Below are 1,722 nucleotides of genomic sequence, written 5' to 3' on the forward strand. Positions count from 1 at the left end.
AGGCGGGGGGGGCGGCCAAAATCCTGAAACGAAGGCACCCCCATTTGAAATGCTCTCTTTAGTTCTTACTATGAAAGTGAGTCCCTGAAGCCTCCAAACGCAACGAAATGTCTCTAGAGCTCAGAAAGACTGCACAGGCCCGAGATAGGCCCGCAGACTTACCTCACCCAGACAAACCGGCTCCTGCCCAGCAAGAGCCGCTCGCCCCCCACCCCAGTTTACGGAGACGCAATGTGGCCTTAGGACTCTGGGAAACCATTTCCTAGTCCACTGGACCCTCCTTCCTTATGCAAGGCTCGTGCCTCACTCGATATTCTTGCCTATAGTCCCCTCAGCCTCCAAAGAGAAGGCCTCCGCCTGCCCAAGACCCTCTTTTACCTTCTTCAACTCAAGATCCACGGGGGCAGCCATGTTGGTGCACTGCATGCGCCTGCGCAATGGGAGTTGGCCTGAAAGAGGGTGGGGGAAGGGCGCGCCTTACTTTGTGCATCCGTCTTTCTTCTGCGCCTGCGCATGAGTTGGACTAACGGGGCTTCCTACCTTTCTCTGAGAATTGACCCCTGAAATATTTGGGTTTTGGATTCAGTGTCTTCACTATCTGACCGGTCAGGTCTGGCTTGCTCCTCCACATCTTCCAGACATAGCCCAACGCGCGGATTTCCCATGTGGCTTTAAGCAGTTTGCCAGCTAGCTTAGTATATGCTGCTAAACTGGGATGTATGTAGATGAGGTCAAACCCTCATCAGTCGATCAGAGTCCTTCAGCTAGTGACTGTGCTGTCAGGGATCAGTAAGAATTAGTCCAGAATCTCAGGCATGACAGTTTGGGAAAGACTACTGGAAAGCTTGTCTGGAGTTTTCTTTCCAAGACGGACTTACTACTTCCAAAAGCTTCCCAAAGACCTTCTAGTGGCACAGTGGTTCTCAAGAGAGGCTGAATACGTTTGTTTAAAAAAAAAAAAAATGCAGGTTCTCTGGGTCTCATCTCAAACTTACTCAGAATCTTTGAGAATGGGGTCTGGAAATTTGCACTTTTGCAAACTATCCCAGTGAGCTAATGGTGCAACTCCTCTGCGGATCACTTTTTTGAGAATCTCTGCCATAAAAGGACCTGGCATTTGAACCAGAAGAATAGATAACATTTGACTTTTGGAAATGGAAAAAAAAAAATGTTTACCTACTCTAAAAACTGTTATGCTAAGAGAAAGTGCTACATAAACAGGAAATTTATTTTAAAAAAAATAGACAGTGAAAGAAAGAAAAAGAAAGAGAAAGAGAGAGAAAACAAACTGTTAGGGAGATGAAAGGGCAGGGAATTTGGAACCAGCCTGATCCAGATTCAAGGCTTGGTCTACCTTTAGCTTGTGTCTGGTTCCATTTACTAATTGTGTGACTTTGAGCAAGTCACTTGGATATTTTGTGGTTTGGGTTTTTTGTTTTGTTTTTTGGTACCTTTGCTTGTTTGTTTGTTTTTTGAGACAGGATCTTGCTTTGTCACCCAGGCTAGAGTGCAACGGTGCAATCGCCGCTCACTCCAGCCTCTACCTCCTGTGCTCAAGCAATCCTCCCACCTCAGCCTCCCGAGTAGCTGGGACTGCAGGCACGCGGCACCCACACCCAGCTAATTTTTGGATTTTTTGTAGAGACAGGTTTTCACCTTGTTGCCCAAGCTGGTCTCAAACTCCTGAGCTCAAACAATCCGCTCACCTTGGTCGCCCAAAGT

At 47.3% G+C, this 1,722-nt stretch overlaps 1 protein-coding gene across 3 annotated transcripts in view; it reads right to left on the reverse strand.

Annotated features, from left to right (window-relative positions):
* PFDN1 (prefoldin subunit 1) overlaps nucleotides 1-453 on the reverse strand; it is a 62,106-nt gene extending 61,653 nt beyond the window's left edge. For 2 of the 3 annotated variants that reach the window (XM_011935346.1, XM_011935347.1), the window contains exon 1: nucleotides 379-443. In XM_011935346.1, coding sequence (XP_011790736.1) covers nucleotides 379-426 — 48 coding nt within the window. In that variant the 5' untranslated portion in view covers nucleotides 427-443. Of the gene's footprint in view, nucleotides 1-378 lie in introns of all 3 variants that reach the window. The other variant, XM_011935345.1, reaches the window with a different exon arrangement.
* Nucleotides 454-1,722: the final 1,269 nt, after the last annotated feature.

Source organism: Colobus angolensis, unplaced genomic scaffold (assembly GCF_000951035.1).
Source record: "Colobus angolensis palliatus isolate OR3802 unplaced genomic scaffold, Cang.pa_1.0 Scaffold142, whole genome shotgun sequence".
Taxonomy (NCBI): Eukaryota; Metazoa; Chordata; class Mammalia; order Primates; family Cercopithecidae; genus Colobus; species Colobus angolensis.